This window comes from Littorina saxatilis, linkage group LG9 (genome assembly GCF_037325665.1).
Source record: "Littorina saxatilis isolate snail1 linkage group LG9, US_GU_Lsax_2.0, whole genome shotgun sequence".
NCBI classification, from domain to species: Eukaryota; Metazoa; Mollusca; class Gastropoda; order Littorinimorpha; family Littorinidae; genus Littorina; species Littorina saxatilis.
In genome coordinates this window covers 24,777,124-24,794,188 of record NC_090253.1, presented here as the reverse complement: position 1 = coordinate 24,794,188, position 17,065 = coordinate 24,777,124, and the positions used below count along the sequence as shown (strand labels likewise).

Below are 17,065 nucleotides of genomic sequence, written 5' to 3'. Positions count from 1 at the left end.
CAAATATAACATATTTATATGTTTTTGGAATCAGGAAATGATGTCAAATAAGATGAACGTAAATTTGGATCGTTTTATATATAAAAAAAATAATATTACAATTTTCAGATTTTTAATGGCCAAAGTCATTAATTAATTTTTAAGCCACCAAGCTGAAATGCAATACCGAAGTCCGGCCTTCGTCGAAGATTGCTTTACAAAAATTTCAATCAATTTAATTGAAAAATGAGGGTGTGACAGTGCCGCCTCAACTTTTACAAAAAGCCGGATATGGCGTCATCAAAAGTATTTGTCGAAAAAAAGAAAAACACGTCCGGGGATATCATACCCAGGAACTCTCATGTCAAATTTCATAAAGATCGGTCAAGTGGGTGACACGAAAAAAACAGATCCCACCAAAAGTTTAATATTTTCTGAAATAATCAGCCGATTCTTTTATTTTTTCAGGTGAGCCAAGCTGAAATGATGTTCTAACAGCCCACCAAGTTTGAGCTTCAAGATGTCATGGACAACGGAGCATAAGACATTTATAGTCGAGGCCTATTTTCGGTCGAATTCTATCCACGCTGCTCAACTGGAATTCAAAAGACAGTTTGGACGTAGAGACTTTCCTGTTAAATCAGTTATCTATGGATGGAGGGATAAGTTCAGAGACCATGGGACTGTCAATAACCTCAATAGTAAAAACCCTAACAGGGGATCCCACTCTGGTCGACCTAAATCAGCAAGGACACCGAGGAATATTGATTCAGTCAGAGAGTCTGTTGTGCGCAGCCCGAGCAAATCTGTTCGCCGGCGAAAATAGGCCTCGACTATAAATGTCTTATGCTCCGTTGTCCATGACATCTTGAAGCTCAAACTTGGTGGGCTGTTAGAACATCATTTCAGCTTGGCTCACCTGAAAAAATAAAAGAATCGGCTGATTATTTCAGAAAATATTAAACTTTTGGTGGGATCTGTTTTTTTCGCTCTACACACACACACACGCACAGACAGACACACACACACACACACATACACCACGACCCTCGTTTCGATTCCCCCTCTATGTTAAAACATTTAGTCAAGTTTTGACTAGGTGAAATCGAAAGAAAAACTATTATTAACAAATGTTTAGCCTAATGTTTCACTTCATAGAATATCATAGCAGCAAAAACTCACCTTTTCTCAAGAACCTTGGGTGTTGATCACTGTCGTAACAAAATCACAGACTTCGGAAACATTCTCGAAATCTTTCTTCGCTGCTGGAAGCTGAACTATTTCTCTCTGTAACTGCGCATGCGTAGTCACCCGCACCTCTAAGTCACTACGCGCAAAATAGTTCTAATCTTTCTTTAAAACTCTGAACATTATTTGCAAAACCGTTCACCATCGTAACTGAATTTTGAAGAAGCATGTCATATTGCGCAACTTTCAACTTAGTTTGCAGATGCAATTTTGAGAAAATAATACTTAAATAACATTTAGCTTAGCGATTTTCTATGCCCTTTCATGTCAAGATTGTGTTGAAGATGAATATGCAAATTCTAAAGTTCAAATTTAGGACTTGTTGCTGTTGCACGCGTGTGGAAACCTATGTTACGACAGTGATGGCAAACTTTCAAGCGATTAATTTCGTTTAAAAAACAATTCTGTGGACAAAATAACATTTCAACTGCCAAGTACACTTAAACCAAACACACATAACAAGAATAGCAGTCCTTGGACATTCTAAACGATTCTTGTAGTGAGGTGCAAAACTAGTTGATGGTTCATGTCACAGATCAGACCTCCATTTTTCACGCATCCAATCATTTCTTTCGCAAAACAACCTTCATAATAATCATGCAAAATACTCAGTTTTGTTTGTACTATTTCTTTATTCATTTTACTTCTCAAAAATACCAATATCATGATTTAAAATTCAGTATGTTTCAATTGTGGGCTAATTTGATTATGGCACACACAAAAGGTTCAGTTTCTGAGACGCACCCATGTATGTGTGTGTTAATGTATATGTATTCAGAGAGTGGTTTGCTTCTTAGTTGGATACCATGGGTTGACAACTTTCGCTATCAGTACCACCTGACCACTGATGAGACACAATAGTGTCGAAACACGTGTCTGGTCTAGGTACAAAAACAATGGTCCTCCTCAGGACTAGATTTCCTTGTGATACGTCCCCCACAAAGGGACTTTGCATTGTAAATCTCGGTCCCCCTTGAGGAGGGTCTGATGCTCCCAATAGGCTGTCTGTGAAGGGATACTTTTCTCTCTCTTTCTCTGCTAAGAGATTTTAACAAATCTCGGAAGAAAGTCTCTGCTGACTTTCAATTGTTTCTTTCACAATTTCTGATGTAGAATCAATATGAGGTAGAATCAATATGAGGCTTATATCGCGCGTATTCCGTGGGTACAGTTCTAAGCGCAGGGATTTATTTTTTTTATTTTTTATTTTTTATATTTTTTTTTATGCAATTTATCGCGCACATATTCTAGGCACAGGGATTTATTTATGCTGTGTGAGATGGAATTTTTCTACACAATACATCACGCATTCACATCGGCCAGCAGATCGCAGCCATTTCGGCGCATATCCTACTTTTCACGGCCTATTATTCCAAGTCACACGGGTATTTTGGTGGACATTTTTATCTATGCCAATACAATTTTGCCAGGAAAGACCCTTTTGTCAATCGTGGGATCTTTAACGTGCACACCCCAATGTAGTGTACACGAAGGGACCTCGGTTTTTCGTCTCATCCGAAAGACTAGCACTTGAACCCACCACCTAGGTTAGGAAAGGGGGGAGAAAATTGCTAATGCCCTGACCCAGGGTCGAACTCGCAACCTCTCGCTTCCGAGCGCAAGTGCGTTACCACTCGGCCACCCAGTCATATTAGGTAATGTACTCATATTAGGCAATGTACATTAAGAGGTGCATGTTATAAATGGTAACGTACACCTAGAGATAAATATAATAAACGAAGAACAGTTTATTAAAAAACACATACACACACATAAAACAACGCGAACAACAACACCACCAGCACCACCCCCACCACCACCAACAACAACAACAACAACAACAACAACAACAACAACATAATATAAACACATTCTCATTCACTCACAATACGACACCCTCCACCCAACGACAGAACACAATCAAGGACCAGATCGAGGATAACTACAAGTCCCACATGGAGACAACGATGCGGGACCCCATCATGTTCGGGGATTTCCGCACCTTTCTGGACGATTCGGACCCACGGTTGTACGAAGATGTACAGGACTATGAGGCAACCAAGGCGCTCTTTGAAGAGGTAGGCAAACCTGGGAACCCATACGATTTCACCGTATTTTGTACGCGTGATTGTCTAAAATACGATCAGTGCGGTCGGTGGAGAAAATAATACGATACCAAAAAATACTAGACTACTTAAATTCACAAGCGCACCTCGAAGCCGATACAGATGTTCGGGTGCTGTGTGGAGTACACTAATTTGTGTGAAAATACGTCAAGTAAGACTCAAGACTCAAGACTCAAAAATGTTACTGTCCTTATAAAAAACAAGGAAAATTGCCTCGCAGTGTCGGGCGGTTAAAAGTCCAAAAAACATCTCATTTACTAACTGTTTAAAATTGCACTAAAAAGATCCAAGACATTCTAAGCAATCACTCACGGATATACACACTCGCACAAGCACGCACGCACACACCACACACTCACACACACTAACTCTCTTTCTCTGTATGTTCTCTCTCGTCTCCCTTTTCCGTAGTTAAACTTAAAATGAATTAAAAATGTAGTACGCCTAAAATCTAATTATCTAAAAAAAGCACATATGAATAAATGACATAATTGCACTCATCAACAATGGCTAAATGACTACCCAACACGTTCAATCCACCAGACGAGTACAAGAGTATTAAGTTTGCATTATGATAACAGGCAACACTCTTCGTGAAAACAGTTTACTGGGAAAGTAACAGATGTTAAATTGCTGCTTCTAGTTGCGGCTACTTCTTCTGCTATCATATTTCGCCAAGGAAAGACTTCACAGGCAGAAGAAAGGACTAACTTATCCGTGTACGGTGTGGGACAGATTGCCAAAAAAGAGTCCTTCGCTCTTTGCACTCGCACCTACTGCGTTGCTAGGTAATAGTATCGGCGTTAAAGTGCTTCAGTTAGTTCATACTGTTTGATATTGGTTGAAACTTGTCGAACTGTTTTCAACGTTTGTAAAAATGTGAACAGTTTAGAAGAGACATACGGATACGAGATTTTGATGATCGTTGAGACCTTCCTTAATTGAGCCCGAAGTTGACTTCGCGAAAACTTCGGACATTCTTTTTCCAAAAAAAGTGTGCTTTAAAACGTCGTGCAGCGAGCTTCGTGATGTAGATTTCGCGAAGTCGACTTCGTCCATGTAATATCAGGCTTTACACCATGGTCGGTTCAGCTGAGAAAAATTATTATTCTCTGTAGGCCAACATGTTAAAAAGACAGGTTGGAAGATTAGGCTGAGCTTAAAACCTTTATCCTTTCGTAATGCAGAGTATTAAAATGAAGATTGATTTGTGTAAGGCGCTTAGAACTATATTAGGATTTGCGTCATATAAATACCCTTATTTTTATTAGTAATATCATTATTTAAGTTATAGAGACATCCCAGTGCACTAAGGGATTTATAGAGCAAATCGAGAAAAAACGAAGGGCATAGCGCTGAGTTTAATAATTATTTTCGAGATTTGCTCTATAAATCCCTTAGTGCACTGGGATTGTTTCAATAACGATATTGTCGGTACCGCCAGAGAAAAAAGAAGATACAACACGCACATTTTGCTACGCGCATTTGAATAGGCATAACTGTGTGGTCAGGTCGTGTAAGATCTACTTTTGTGTGGGCTGTCTCAAGTGTGTCGTGCGTTCGTCACATGCAAACTCTTGTTTTGATTTGGTAAATTCCAGTGTAGCGTTAAGCTAAAAAGTGATGATCTTTCAGAGAGACCCCCCTTTGAACTCGGAGAAAGGACTGTGTTCTTAGTTTTTTGCGATTCGAAACCTCTAGTCGAGCTTCGACGGATTGACTGTGCAGAGTGACTCCCCTTAAATTGGCTAACCCCCAAGGTCGACGGTTAGCACATAAATGTGGCATGTTTCTCGTGTGGTATCTTCACTAATCGGGGAGTCTGGTACTAAATATGAACGGTAAGAATGCTCTGAACCCTAAACGTATTATATCCCCATCGTTTTATCGTTCACATTTGCCCAACATGTTAGTTTGCTGAGCGGGGTTTATGTCGTCTGCTAGGCTAGGGCAATCGAACCACTGCAGTCTTATTTCAAAAACAAAAATTGCTCGTCACGTTGCTTTGAGTCTGCACGCATGAGGCAGGCTGGTAATAAGTCTTATATATGGTACGGACGCTCTAAACCTTACACATTTTCGATTCCGATTGTTCTTGCCTTGAAATAATGATTCGGAAACCATTCATTTACTGAACTGATGCAGTCGTATTTCAGTGTAGTCTGCTACGTATATTCCAAATGCTGATCTAGCTGGTACGTTATCGGAATAACACTTGTGTTTTCTGTTAGCTGCTGGGAATTGTATACTAACTCATCATTTGGTAATGTGGATGATAAGCTACGGCATAATTACAAGAAGAATCTTCGCAAGTCGAAACTGAAAAATGATACACAGCTGGTTCTATTTTTAGATCAGTGGCAACTGTGGCACAGGCACATGCAATCTGTCAGAAAAAACCCACTTCTGCTTTAATTGAGAAGCAGGAAATTTATGGTATTTTGGTATTGTGGAGAATATAAGCTACATGTCATTAATTAATTCTGAGGATGAGAGTACAGTCTCGCTTAGGCAAAGGGCGGAAGAATACGCTCTGTGGAAAAGTTAGCGCACTCCAAGAGTGACACCAGTACTTACTGACAATTATTATTATTAGTAGTAGTAGTAGTCGTATTAGTATCATTATTATCAAGTTCTGAGTTCTGAGTAAACTGTGTCACAGATCATGGAGGATTACAACGAGAACAACAAGGCAATGAAGTTGGTGCTGTTTGACGACGCCCTGGAGCACTTGACACGCGTGCACCGTGTGCTAAGGATGGACAGAGGACACGCGCTGCTGGTTGGAGTAGGCGGGTGAGTCTGGTTTCATAATTATCAGATACAATAAAAGAAGAGTTTTATATAGCCCTGTGTGTATTTATACAGAATACAGAATATTTTATTACCCACGTTTGGGAATTCGTTTTGACAGATGCGGTTTTTACTCCAGTCACTCTATCCTAGCACACCCAACATACGTAGCTATAAAGCAAATCTACGAAATCAATTACAATACATACACTAACATTGACAACAGTCATAATCACTATATTACATTAATCACTATATTCTTGTTTCCAAGCCCTGAGATTTTCGTGGTGAACTTGGTTTCTTATTCGTGCGCATGCGTCAACACGGGGCTGTTCGGACTGAGGGGAGTCTGCACAAAGTTGACTCTGGGAAATACATTTTCAATCTCTCGGGGAACGTAGAGATCGAACTCAGGTCGATAGCAACAACTGGGTTTGAAGCCAGCGCCGCTGAGCTATTTCCCCGCCCATCTTAATGTTGATCGTGAACATGAGCTTTTGTATGACATGACACAAGTCTGGTTGTCCTTCCACAAATTTGGTCACAGCGGGGTCGAGTTCGGGTAAGAAAAACAACAGAAAATTATAACTGGTAAGAGCTTTGAAAGTTCACACGTTGTTACGGGTTGGTGACCCCCAGACATGACGCATTGGCAGATCAGCAAATTACGAATTGAACATTTTGCGATGAATATATACAGGCTCCATCCTGGTGTTGTTGATCGGTTTGCGCAATGTCTAGTGTGATACCAATTTTAGGTCTGGCGAATCTAGCCCTGGTGGTTAATACGGATTGTAGAAGCTCCAATCGTCCCTTCATTGACCGGAATAAATGCTCCATCTGCTGTCATTTCGCCACTAAACCTTTATTCTTCTTTTCACTTTTTTGGGCAACATTGTAACGGCATCCCAGAAGAGCGTTTTAGCTGTTTCAAGACACGGGTTAGCTGCCACTTTCGAGCGTGGTTGTCTGTCTGACAGCTCGGGCAAGCAGTCGTTGTGCAAGGTTGCGACGTACACGGCAGGGTGCGAGGTGTTCACCATCTCGCTCAGCAGAGGCTACAACGAGACGTCGTTCCGGGACGACCTCAAGATTCTCTACAACATGCTGGGCATGGAGAACAGGCAGATAGTCTTCCTCTTCACTGATCAGCACGTGGCTGAGGAAGGTGGGTGTGTCATCTTGCACTCGCCTCAAAGACCGGCGCTATTGATGACACTCTTGGTTTAAACAATTTTATTCAGCAAAATTACATATAACAAACTCTTGAGAAAAATCGCTCCACGATAAAAGGTGCTTTTCGCTGGTTAAACTAAGTGTGAAGTTTTGCAGCGTGTTCTTGCTCACAACATATACGGTATCAGGGGGGAGGGGGTGGCTTCACGTCCTCACAGGTAACTTACCCATTAGGGACATGTATGGGATGATATGCTAAAACTGATACGACAGACAGACATATAGACAGAAAGACACACGCACATAGATAGGCAGACACACACACACACACACACACACACACACCCAAATATAGAAAGACACACACACACACAGAGAGACACACAAACAAATATAGAAAGACACACACACACACACACACACACACACACACATATATATATAGACACACCCACACACACACATACACACACACTGAGGTAGAAGATGTATACGTTAGAAACGGCTAAAACTGTAAATATTAGTTATTCTAAAAGAAGGATATTTGCTTGAAATGTAATAATTATGATAATAATAATTATATACCGAATACTGTTGCAGGTTTCTTGGAGATAATCAACAACATGCTGACCACAGGAATGGTGCCCGCTCTGTACGCTGATGATGAGAAGGAAGGCATCATTGGCTCGGTCAGTTGCTATCTTGTCTCTTGAGAATGTTCTTAAATGTGTCTGAAGTTGACTTTGCGAATACTATACTTACCTAACTGTCAAAGCCAAAACTTCTTGCACTTCGCGCATTCGACTTCGCGCAATTAGTATCATGATTATTATTGATTGCGCCAGGTGTTAAAAAACCCGGTATGAACCAAATGCAACTGGGACACATGAAAGAAAAGAGGTCACTCGGACAAAGCAACAGGTCAAACAATGTGTCAGGACAATTAAAGCAGATGTAAGGGTCAATTTGATACGGAAACCTGTCGAATGCAACTGTGATAGGGTGGAGTGGAAGGGGGAAAATAGGCCAGGAAGCATAAATGAGACGCCAAGACAGAGGTTGCGATAACGTGACTTTTAATTAACGTACACCAGAAAGCAGACACCAGAAAGCAGTGTCTGATGACACATGAAAAGAAAAGAAAACATAATATAAGTACATGGCATAACAAGTAAAAACGCACCATTCATACCAATGCATCCTAACCATACATACATTCCACAATAAACCTACTATATCAAGTGAACGGGGGGGGGTAGAAAGAGCGGTTGGGAGACAGGACCTATTATCCTTTACAACACAATAGATCTCCGAGTACGTCACGTCTGCACGCATTGAAGCGTGACGAGGGCCGATAATTTCAAGGTCCATACTACTGCTACAAGTTACTAAGGGGAGGTTACTCTAGCTATGAGTCGTGAACAAAGACACTCAGCTGTCGCGGGAAACAAAATGGCTGACACACAAACATACGGACACGCCATAGCATCATTCATACGATCAAAACATAGTATAGACAAGCAAAATGCAATATAACCAAAAGAAACAACATCTACTTACAGTTCCTTCCTCAATATACAGCCGCACACAACTCGTCGGAACTTGAATTACGATCCCGGTCGAAAGTCACCTCGCTGATATAAACCCAGCTCTAAAACGTTTGTTCAACTGAACACACACACAAAGTCTCTCTAAACAATCCTCGAATCACTCCTTCGCCAAAATACAGTTATAATGGCCCAAACTACACTACTTGCATTGATTATTACAGAAACACAAACATCGTTCAACTACAACTAAAATATCACAATCCAAGATACGCACACTGACACGTCTTCACACTTCGAAATGACACCGGGTACTCTTCTAGCCCACGCTATTATTCTGACTCACGCGCGCACCCGTTCAAACAATCAACCAATAAGAAACCAGCCTCCATACACACCTACAATTAGCTACAACACACAATAATCCTAGCGGGAGACACAACTTGGGTCAAGGGAAGATAATATAGACAGGGAGTAAAAGAGAGGGACAACAGTACATGAAATCGCCACACGGCTACACAACCAAAAGCGGTATGGCTGACTGGTTAATGATTTCTTTACCGACAGTTTGATGTACAATCAGTAACATACGGGACATTTCGGGCTGACGCCAACGCTGTCAATTTACATATGGTTCCAAGACAAGGCAAGTAGGGAAATCCCTTTTGTGATATAGACGTTTTCCGGTTTTCCGGAAATAACTCGGGATCGTCACGCGGAGTTAACGATTCGTTGCGGCAAAGATCGCTGGCTTGCAGTGATCGCTGACTGAGGTCACGTGGATTTGGATTTAGGTCACGTGAGTTTAGGAAAACACGCTTGCTTAGCAATCAATGCAAGCAATCGGCATCGAATATTGGCATATTTTCGAATGAAACGGGTATCTGATCGAGCGCACACTTCATAACACTGCATAACATATTCACCTGAGTTAGTAGTTTCCTGCGATGGTGGGTATAATACGGTTAGCAGCGTGTTGGTGCGCCGACTGACTCGCTTGCCTCACTGTTCAGGGCATAACTCTACCACAGCGCTTGGAAATCCTGACAAGAGTTCTTTCCGCACATCGTCAATCGACGTTAGGTCAAACGTAGACCACTATTCAGTCAAATAGACTGATACAAGAAGAAGACAAGTCGCGTAAGGCGAAAATACAACATTTAGTCAAGTAGCTGTCGAACTCACAGAATGAAAATGAACGCAATGCCATTTTTCAGCAAGACCGTATACTCGTAGCATCGTCAGTCCATCGCTCATGGCACAGGCAGTGAAATTGACAAGAAGAGCGGGGTAGTAGTTGCGCTAAGAAGGATAGCACGCTTTTCTGTACCTCTCTTTGTTTTAACTTTCTGAGCGTGTTTTTAATCCAAACATATCATATCTATATGTTTTTGGAATCAGGAACCGACAAGGAATAAGATGAAAGTGTTTTTAAATTGATTTCGACAATTTAATTTTGATAATAATTTTTATATATTTAATTTTCAGAGCTTGTTTTTAATCCAAATATAACATATTTATATGTTTTTGGAATCAGAAAATGATGGAGAATAAGATGAACGTAAATTTGGATCGTTTTATAAAAAAATTTTTTTTTTTACAATTTTCAGATTTTTAATGACCAAAGTCATTAATTAATTTTTAAGCCACCAAGCTGAAATGCAATACCGAAGTCCGGGCTTCGTCGAAGATTACTTGACCAAAATGTCAACCAATTTGGTTGAAAAATGAGGGCGTGACAGTGCCGCCTCAACTTTCACGAAAAGCCGGATATGACGTCATCAAAGACATTTATCAAAAAAATGAAAAAAACTTTCGGGGATTTCATACCCAGGAACTCTCACGTCAAATTTCATAAAGATCGGTCCAGTAGTTTAGTCTGAATCGCTCTACACACACACACTTACACACACACACACACACACACACACACACACACACACACACACACACACACCCTCTCACACACATATCTCTAGATGCTTTGAGTTTGCTCAACGTGGGACAGGTACGGAATGAAGCGATCAAGGCGGGAAGTGCTCACGCCAAGGAGAGCATCTGGCAGTTCTTCGTCAACAAGTGTGCCAACAACCTGCACATTGTGCTCGCCATGTCGCCTGTCGGGGAGACGCTCCGCACGCGCTGCAGAAACTTCCCTGGTCAGTCTTTTTTTTCTTGACTAAATGTTTTAACATAGAGGGGGAATCGAGACGAGGGTCGTGGTGAATGAGTGTCTGTGTGTGTGTCCATGTGTATGTGTGTGTGTGTGTGTATGTGTGTGTGTGTGTGTGTGTGTGTGTGTGTGTGTGTGTGTGTGTAGAGCGATTCGATCAGAGTAAACTACTGGATAGTTCTTCATGAAAATTTACATGAGAGTTCTTGGGAATGATATCCCCAGACTATAATTTTTTTCATTTTTTCGATAAATGTCTTTGATGACGTCATATCCGGCTTTTTAAAAAATTGAGGCGGCACTGTCACACCATCATTTTTGAATGAAATTGATTGAAATTTTGGCCAAGCAATCTTCGACGGAGGCCGGACTTCAGTATTGCAATTGAGCGTGGAGGCTTAACCTTTTAACTACCAAGTTTATTGTTGTGTAGACTCCCTCAGCTCCCAAGTTATTTTGAGCAGAGACGGTCAAAAACGGGTATGCGTGTTTAAATTATTATTACTCAGTTTCTCTTTGTCAGATTGATAAAAAAAATTGGTATGTTATTGGATAGGGATCAAACTTCAAAGAGTATGTGTTCTTCTTCTTGGTGGTATGTATGTCGCAGTGTTATCATGATTTATCTACCTGTTGACCTGTCAATAAAGTTGAAAAATTACGCTTACTTGTTGCTCCGGTATATCATCCGTTTCGCTGTCACTTGTTGATATTCATTGAACGATCAAAGTAGGTCAGATCAGCAGTGTTCACAGAAATGCTGATGTCGAAGCCAGAATCTTCTAATTGATGTCTATTTTCGTGGAGATAATCCAGCATAGTCATGAAATCAGGATCACTGTCATGTCGGCACCAAGCGCCCAACAAATTTGGTGAAAAAAGATCGATTGTAACTCTCACAGAGATCGAAAGCACATGGGGAAAAAACAAGGCGGAAGTGAGACAATCCCACAATGCATTTGCAACCGTCTTATTACTACTGCTCGCGCACAACAACCGCAAACAACCGAAACAGACGCTACACCGGCGAGGGGCGGTATCGGGCGGTATGGGAATGGCGGCAATGGCGGAAGACGGGCGGTATCGGGCGGTATGGTAGTTAAAAGGTTAAACATTAATTATATAATGAGTTTGGTCATTAACAATCTGAAAATTGTAATTAAAAAATTTTTTTTTATAAAACGATCCAAAAACAATTTCTTATTTTTCATCATTTTCTGATTCCAAAAACATATAAATATGTTATATTCGGATTATAAACAAGCTCTAAAAATTAAAAATAGGAAAATTATTGTTAAAATTTAATTTCGGAAATCGATTTAAAAACAATTGCATCTTATTCCTTGTCGGTTCCTGATTCCCAAAACATATAGATATGATATGTTTGGAGTAAAAACAAGCTCAGAAAATTAAAAAGAATAGAGATACAGAAAAGCGTGCTATCCTGCTCAGCGCAACCACTACCGCGCTATTCTGGCTTGTCAATTTCTCTGCCATTTCCACGAGCGGCGGACTGACGATGCTACGAGTACTCACACGGCATTAAGTCTCAGGGCTTGGAAACATGAATACACGCATGCAGGAAAAAAAAAATGGGTAGCGCCGTATACTGTATGGCAGCTCGCTTTCCCCAGGGAGAAAGCAGCCCGAATTTCTGTGAGGTTACCCTCATGGACTATATAAAATCTTATCCTTATCCTTATCCTTTGTTGTTGCTTGTCCCGACTCTTGTTCCTTCTCCCAGTATGCTCTCACACTTCCCCTTCCCAGCATTCACTGCTCCATCCACATCTGAGGGAGGGATATCAGGTCGCTGCGGTCGGCTACCCTGACCAGTCTTAAAGTCAATGTGCAGTGGATAATAAAGTAAAGAAAAGAAACAGGAAAATGGTTGCTAGCAGCATCACCGTTGGGGTAAGACTGTTGGGAGACAATCCGCATTTGATGCACGAACGTTCCTGGTCGGTTTTCAGGAGTAGTCAATGTAATCTGTAGATGCTGCAGTGACGCATACAAGATGTTAGCCAACTTTATCTTGTTGTTTCATTTTCATTTCTCTCCTGTCGCGGAGACGCTGCAGGAATTTCCCTGGTCAGTCTTGAAGCGTGGTCAATTTTCTGAACAATTCCTATATCGGTCAAAAATCCAAAAACGGATAGACTGCCAACGTTCCAAAATTCAGAATACAAAATTCTCGCCGGCATTTTGCAAGCGAACCACACGATCTTGGGATAAGATACAAGATACAAGATACAAGAAGTTTTATTGTCCTCATCAATACAAGGAAATTTGGCATGTGTGTGGCAAGACATAATACACTGATACATAGACATTTACAAAACACAACTGAAGTTCAATATCAGCACACCCTTACACAACATACCCACTACTTCAGACACACAGGCTACGCGTGCCCCTCGGACGTACGCAACCCACAATTCACCCAGTAATACAGCTCCACATGCACGTACTCATTCATGCAGCACTCTAGCACCCGGCTAATTATTATCATTATCTGTTTCATAAGTGTTTGTCTGTCTGTCCACTTCAGAGACCTGTGGGTTGACGTACAAGTAAATGTAACGTTTTGTTTTGACAATAATAAACGGTCCAATTACCTACCATTCTTGTTTTTGACTCGCCTGAGTATTCATCCGTGTCCGTCCGTGTTTGTTTGTTTGTTTGCTTAACGCCCAGCCGACCACGAAGGGCCATATCAGGGCGGTGTCCGCCCGTGTGAAAACAGGGTTTTGAAAAGTGGAGGGTCTTATTGGGGGTTGGAGGGCGGGGATGTAGCTCAGTCAGGGCGGGGATGTAGCTCAGTCAGGGCGGGGATGTAGCTCAGTCAGGGCGGGGATGTAGCTCAGTCAGGGCGGGGATGTAGCTCAGTCAGGGCGGGGATGTAGCTCAGTCAGGGCGGGATGTAGCTCAGTCAGGGCGGGGATGTAGCTCAGTCAGGGCGGGGATGTAGCTCAGTCAGGGCGGGGATGTAGCTCAGTCAGGGCGGGGATGTAGCTCAGTCAGGGCGGGGATGTAGCTCAGTCGGTAGCGCGCTGGATTTGTATCCAGTTGGCCGCTGTCAGCGTGAGTTCGTCCCCACGTTCGGCGAGAGATTTTTTTCTCAGAGTCAACTTTGTGTGCAGACTCTCGTCGGTGTCCAAACACCCCCGTGTGTACACGCGCAAGCACAAGACCAAGTGCGCACGAAAAAGATCCTGTAATCCATGTCAGAGTTCGGTGGGTTATAGAAACACGAAAATACCCAGCATGCTTCCTCCGAAAGCGGCGTATGGCTGCCTAAATGGCGGGGTAAAAACGGTCATACACGTAAAAGCCGTGGGAGTTTCAGCCCATGAACGAACAAACAAACAAAATTGGGGGTTGGGGGTCTTAAAAGGCAGGTCGCGTCGAGTCTTATATCAGGTTGGGTAAGAAGGGAGGAAGTCTTCTCTGGGTGGTCTTAAAAAAGAGGGGGGGGGGGGTGGCGGGGGCAAAGGCGAGTCGTGCAAGCATTTGCTTTTCTTGTTTGGTTTTATATTATTGGTCATTGCATGTTTACTGCCGACATTGATTGCTTCCAAGTATTGAGAAGTTATTGATACCGGATGACTTGGAGGTATGTGATCTATTTCTACTCGGGAAAACTTGTTTGTGTGTGTGACAGGTATGGTGAACAACTCCAGTATTGACTGGTACTTTCCCTGGCCTGAGCAAGCTTTGTTAGCTGTGGCCAGTGTGCTGGTTTCGCCTCACGTAAGTTCTCTCCTTTATTTCTTTTCTTGGTTTATACAATTTATTCAGAAAATGTCAGATAACATGTCAGATGCCGCATACAATCAATTTAACAAACGGAGCACAACAAGCAAAGGTAATACACGTGCCACAAAAAGGGCAATATAATATCTCACAAGTTATTGCAGTGACTTAAACTCGAAGTTAGCTGTTGGTTTTGATGTGTTTCACTGCGTTTTCGTCTTGCTTTTGTTTCATAATGTTGTTGCTGTTGTTGTTACTGTTGGGAGCTATACATCACATTTTTGTTCCCCCAAAAATTTAACAGGACGCAAACCATCCCCTTTACTTCACACACACACACACACACACACACACACACACACACACACACACACACACACACACACACACACAATCTACTCTTTGCAGCGTGGCTTCGACAGCGAGTTTGCCCGTACCCAAGGGGAGTAACTCGAAATAACTCAATCACCCGCTAGGTACACGCGCACTCAAGTTAACCTCTGCTTTGACCTGTGGCTGTGTGCCAAGAGAGAGCAGAACACACACGCCGTAGACCAGATAAATAGGTGCTTGATTTTGGTATTGTGATTTTACATAACATTAAACCTTTCTTGGGGTTCATGGTCATGGCAACAGCCATAATAATATTATATCATGTATAATATTACATTTCAGCATATGTGAATTACATGTCATCATAACAAACTGTCATACATTTTTATTCCTCATCATTCTGATTGATCACAACCAAACCTACTATCAGTGGACACATCCAAATGCAAGCGCCTGTTCTTGACAAATTGCCACAGTGACTGATCTAAAAATATAGGTCCTTTGCCGCCACGGACACTGTTTGGCCTGTAGGTAAAATGTACAATGTATTTTCTGATTTGTGCACAAAAGCTTTTTTTCTTTTTTTCTTTTTTTTAACATAACAATGTTTAATGTTACTGTATGTTTGAAAGACCATGGTCACATTTGTAAAACAAATGTTAAATTAAAAAATAAATAACATTTTGGTTCATGATTTTTTCCTACACCTGTGCTAAAACTAAGAAGTAAAAATGTCGGTATATAAGTGACTCAAATACTTCAAAGTATGAATGGTTAGAGTTTGTTGCGGTTGACCCTGCACAGTTCGACCTACGATGTTTTTGTTGAACAATTTTGTCAACAAAAAAAAAAAAAAAAAGTAAGGGCAGTAACTCAAGACGTAAATGTGGCAGTGTCCCATAGGCAACCGCAGAGTTATCCTGTCCATAGGCAAGCGCTTACTTGATCCCAATTACTAGGCGTCTCCGGACGCCTAGAATTAGGCGGCCAATACGGGGATCTGTAGAAGGGGAACGGAAGGAGGAAAAAACAAGTCGCGTAAGGCGAAAATACAACATTTAGTCAAGTAGCTGTCGAACTCACAGAATGAAACTGAACGCAATGCCATTTTTCAGCAAGACCGTATACTCGTAGCATCGTCAGTCCATCGCTCATGGCAAAGGCAGTGAAATTGACAAGAAGAGCGGGGTAGTAGTTGCGCTAAGAAGGATAGCACGCTTTTCTGTACCTCTCTTTGTTTTAACTTTCTGAGCGTGTTTTTAATCCAAACATATCATATCTATATGTTTTTGGAATCAGGAACCGACAAGGAATAAGATGAAAGTGTTTTTAAATTGATTTCGACGATTTAATTTTGATAATAATTTTTATATATTTAATTTTCAGAGCTTGTTTTTCATCCAAATATAACATATTTATATGTTTTTGGAATCAGAAAATGATGGAGAATAAGATGAACGTAAATCTGGATCGTTTTATAAATTTTTATTTTTTATTACAATTTTCAGATTTTTAATGACCAAAGTCATTAATTAATTTTTAAGCCACCAAGCTGAAATGCAATATCGAAGTCCGGGCTTCGTCGAAGATTACTTGACCAAAATGTCAACCAATTTGGTTGAAAAATGAGGGCGTGACAGTGCCGCCTCAACTTTCACGAAAAGCCGGATATGACGTCATCAAAGACATTTATCAAAAAAATGAAAAAACTTTCGGGGATTTCATACCCAGGAACTCTCATGTCAAATTTCATAAAGATCGGTCCAGTAGTTTAGTCTGAATCGCTCTACACACACACACACAGACAGACACACACACACACGCACATACACCACGACCCTCGTCTCGATTCCCACCTCTACGTTAAAACATTTAGTCAAAACGTGACTAAATGTAAAAACGAACTACATATATAAAAGCAACAACATCATCAA

General features: G+C 41.3%; 1 protein-coding gene across 1 annotated transcript in view; it reads left to right on the top strand.

The window, feature by feature from the left end:
* Window positions 1–17,065, top strand: part of LOC138975684 (dynein axonemal heavy chain 10-like) — a 186,492-nt gene that overhangs the window by 125,760 nt on the left and 43,667 nt on the right. Inside the window, exons 50-55 of the mRNA XM_070348421.1 lie at window positions 3,141–3,305; window positions 6,016–6,149; window positions 7,127–7,314; window positions 7,923–8,011; window positions 10,878–11,028; window positions 14,707–14,795. Coding sequence (XP_070204522.1) covers window positions 3,141–3,305; window positions 6,016–6,149; window positions 7,127–7,314; window positions 7,923–8,011; window positions 10,878–11,028; window positions 14,707–14,795 — 816 coding nt within the window. The remainder of the gene's footprint in view (window positions 1–3,140; window positions 3,306–6,015; window positions 6,150–7,126; window positions 7,315–7,922; window positions 8,012–10,877; window positions 11,029–14,706; window positions 14,796–17,065) is intronic.